General features: G+C 44.0%; 1 protein-coding gene across 1 annotated transcript; it reads right to left on the minus strand.

Moving 5' to 3' along the window:
* Positions 1-1,625: 1,625 nt before the first annotated feature.
* On the minus strand, positions 1,626-3,018 carry LOC128058819 (beta-defensin 119-like). Its single transcript, XM_052651299.1, has 2 exons — positions 2,961-3,018; positions 1,626-1,807 (listed from the first exon to the last, which is right to left on the minus strand). The coding sequence occupies exons 1-2, from the start codon at positions 3,016-3,018 to the stop codon at positions 1,626-1,628; spliced, it is 240 nt and encodes a 79-aa protein (XP_052507259.1).
* Positions 3,019-3,889: the final 871 nt, after the last annotated feature.

Here is a 3,889-nt window from a genome sequence, read left to right on the forward strand (position 1 = left end):
TGTATTTTAAGAGCAAACTGATGAATAAATTGTAAGAATCCCCTTGAGCAAGGCCCCAGAGCTGCTCTGCAACCTTCCTAATGTGCCAGCTAGAGCCCAATTCACCTGAGACGGTGGGACTCTGATCCCTCTAGCCCAGAAAGGATCCCACCCTGAATCATGATTGATGCAGCAGCTATCTATAAAACTCCTCCCACACACCAAATCCACTTGTACTTTCACAAATGAATTCATAATTCACCTATTCATTCACCCACGACACACTATGTCAAATCTGACCCAAGTGCTAGGCTTAACAACAGGCATACTGATGTAAATAAGAGTGATCTCAACCCCCAAGGCTTTCCATCTGGTGTGTGTGTACTTGGGGATTAGTGAGAAGGGAACAGTGAGGAATAATTATACAAGAACACAATACGTGCCCTAAGAATGGCTTGCTGTGGGCATCTGAAAACAACCTGGGAAGAAAGGACTGTGTTGGTCCCTGCGGCTCTGCAGATACCTACCTTACAGAGTTATTTCAGAGGAGTGACAGTTTGGTTCAAACTTTGTGATTTAAGAGTTTGTCAAGCAGTTATTCTTTTAAATAAAAGTAACATATCTAAAATTAAAAATTAAAAAAGACAAACACTTTGTGAAGCCAGTCAGAACTCAGTTTGAACACCTCCTCTATCTTAATGTTGTACAACCTTCGCTAATTATATCACCTCTCTAGACCTCAGTTTCTGCATCGGTAAGATAGGGATAATAAGAGGGTTGTGTAAGAATAGGGTGATTTCAAGTCTATAAGCACCCATCACTGTGCCTGGCACATAAGAAGTGTCAATGACAACTATTTTATAGCTACTGTTATTATAATCATTAAGACACAGTGAGACAGAGCTCCTGTGCAGGCTTTTAATGGTAGGGGCATTAGTTGGACTTTGAAGGATGAGAAGGAGATCATCACAGAGATGAGCCTAGTGATGGGGACAAGGTGAAGGGGAACCATGGACCAAGGCAGCAGGAGGGGCAGGGGAGGATGGTAAGAGCTGAAAGAGAAAGTCTGTGAGCAGCAGCCATGGGAAATGAAGCTGAGCTATCATTTCAATGAGTAAATTTATGTGTTTTATCCTTCTTTAGTACTTGGAAACCTTCTGATTCTTTGGGCTGTGGTCTCTTGAGCATCAAAAGGCATGTCAGCCAGCTTCCCTAGAAATCCAAGTATTTGGGCTCAGCTAAGTCTCTATCCATCCCAGCTAATTCACTCCAAAGCCAGGCCAACTGTTTCAGCCTAAAGACACTCCCACTCACTAGGGAGCAACTGTCTCTTGACTCCCCACACGTGCTCTTCAGTTCATTCCAGCTCCAATAGCCTTCCCTGCAGCTGGCAGATGAAGAATTATGTTCAGGACTGAGATCATTACCCAACAGCTGTAGCCAAGCCCCAGAGATGTCTCTCTGCTAACTCTTAACACCCTGCCTGCCATTTCCCCACCCTCAATCCATTTGGAGTATCATTCATGATTGACAGACACAAGAAACAGATTTGCAAGTTTTAATGGAAAGTAGAAACTAAAGAGCAGGAAACAAAGTCATTTCTATCCATGATTTCATGTATCTTCCCTGTATTGACAAGTTTGGCTTTAACTGTCTCCTTGTGTCACTTGAGGAGTGGTCCAAGGGAGCATTCGATCAATTGTCATTGGTACGATTGTCAAATAACGACTAAGGATACAGCACCGTTTACGATTTGAGCAGCGTGTGACACTGTCTTCATCATTTTTGCACACCAACCGGCATTTTCCCTTCATCCAACATTCTTCCTCTGGACATAGGAACAACCATTAAGTAGATGTTAGTATTCCTCAGCTGGATAGACAAGGGGAAGCAGAGGAGGTGTAGTTCAGGGGAGGAGTGGAGGGAGAGAGTTAATGCTAGACCCAGTCCAAGGAAAGGAGAGAAGAGATCTCACAAGGGGAGAGAATTGAAACAACTTTTCCAAGGTTGGGAACTCAAGGGTTTTAAGAAAGCCTTTTTCATAATCTCACATTTCTGTCTTTCTATCCCCCCACCTCCTACTCCTAATTTTGAGATCAAATGATGCCAATGAAGTTCCCACCTAACAGAGCTTGGGAATGATGGGAAAAGGACAGTGAACATCTGTCTTATTAGGGAATGGAAGAGATTCCCTCACATTTCCACAGACTCAGCTCTTTTATCAGTTGTCTAAGGTTGAACCCAACAAATCCCAACTCCAACCCAACTCAACCTGCTATCCTCCTTGACCCCATATTCACCCAATTCAAACTCAAATACCCAGGTCAACTTTAATTAGAACTCCCAGCTTTACCCAACTCAATGCCCCTGGAGCCCTAACTCCCAGTCAAACCCAAGTCTAATCAAGTCACCAACTTCAATCCTAAGCAGCATTCCATCACCTAGCTGAACCTCAGGCACCCGGACACCATCCAGTACCAACTCTCAACCTCAGTCCAAGCCCCAATCTAATTCCCAACACCAAATCCACCCAACTCAAAATTCCATACCCCCTCCAGCCTACTCCAAATCATCAAGGAAGCCCAACTCCTTGCCTCTGGCTCTTCCTCATTTTCCTGCTATCACTCCAAGCCAAAGTCTTGCCACCCCATCACAACTCACCCTCAACCTTCAATGTAATCTCCCAAATCCCCAAGAAGTCCCCAACCCGCACCAGACCCTTTACCCCTAAGCCCTCCTCCATGATGCCAGCAGACTACCAGCCTTCCCTTCAGTACTCCAATTATCTCCATCCCCCTACCTTGGCAAAAAAAAAACAAAAAAGAATCAGGGAGAGATGTGAACAGGAGATGATTATGAGAAAACCTCCCAAAACCACATGAATTGAGAAAGGGCTTCAGATGCTGCCCACAGTGAGGGGGAAGAGGAGGGAGAGACATTTATGACCAAGATCCCAGACATTTGAGAGACACCCGAATTACCTGATACCACTGGTTCCATGGCCAGAAGGATGGCAAGAAACAGGAAGAGAAACTTCATGACTGGAAGGTCACAGGAGAAGGACGTGGTTGTGCTGCAGGCTATGGAGAATAGAGCTGTCCTCTGCAGGGATGAGTCTTGTTTTCATTGGCAGGACCGTGGGCAGTGAATTACAGCAGAAGAGGATTTATATCAGATCAAACAAGCCGAAGGACAATGTGTAGCAGATTCCACAGCAAAGCACTAGATGAGAGGGTGGGAAACCGGCCAGCATCCGTGCCGAAAGGGCTTTTCTCTCCTAGTAAGGAGACGGGCAAATTAAAGCCATTTGGCCTTTTGAGATCCACAAAGGGATTAACCAATTAATGCATATCAAAACACATCTAATTTTTTTCTTTTTTTAATTGAATTTATTTGTTTTTAATTGAAGGATAATTGCTTTACAGTATCATGTTGGTTTCTGCCAAATATCAACATGAATCAGCCATAGGTATGCATGTGTTCCCTCCCTCTTGAACATCCCTCCCACCTCCCTCCCCATCCCACCCCTCTAGGTTGTTACAGAGCCCCAGTTTGAGTTCCCGGAGTCATACAGCAAATTCCTATCAGCTATCTATTTTACATATGGTAATGTGTGTTTCCATGTTACTCTCTTCATGCATCCCACATTCTCCTTACTCCCCACCCCCTGCCCTGTGTCCCTAAGTCAAAATATTTAATTTTTTAAAAATTCTTATTCTCAACAGAAAAATACACACGTGTATGTCTTTCTGAACCTTGAACTTGCCAATCTCATTCTCAGCTCAGACCCTTAGCATTTATAACTTGCTCTTCCTATAAAGTTCTTCCTTCAGACTGGCTCCTGTTCACCATTCAGTCTTATCTTAAATGTCACTTCTCAGAGAGGATTTTCCTGGTCAGCTTAGATTAA

Source organism: Budorcas taxicolor, chromosome 13 (assembly GCF_023091745.1).
Source record: "Budorcas taxicolor isolate Tak-1 chromosome 13, Takin1.1, whole genome shotgun sequence".
NCBI lineage: Eukaryota > Metazoa > Chordata > Mammalia > Artiodactyla > Bovidae > Budorcas > Budorcas taxicolor.

Coding starts and splice junctions, on each gene's coding strand:
- LOC128058819 (XM_052651299.1), bottom strand. CDS start 3,018: ATGAAGTTTCTCTTCCTGTTTCTTGCCATCCTTCTGGCCATGGAACCA. Junction 1,808..2,960: donor CATGGAACCAGTGGTATCAG/GTAATTCGGGTG, acceptor TCCTATGTCCAG/AGGAAGAATGTTGGATGAAG.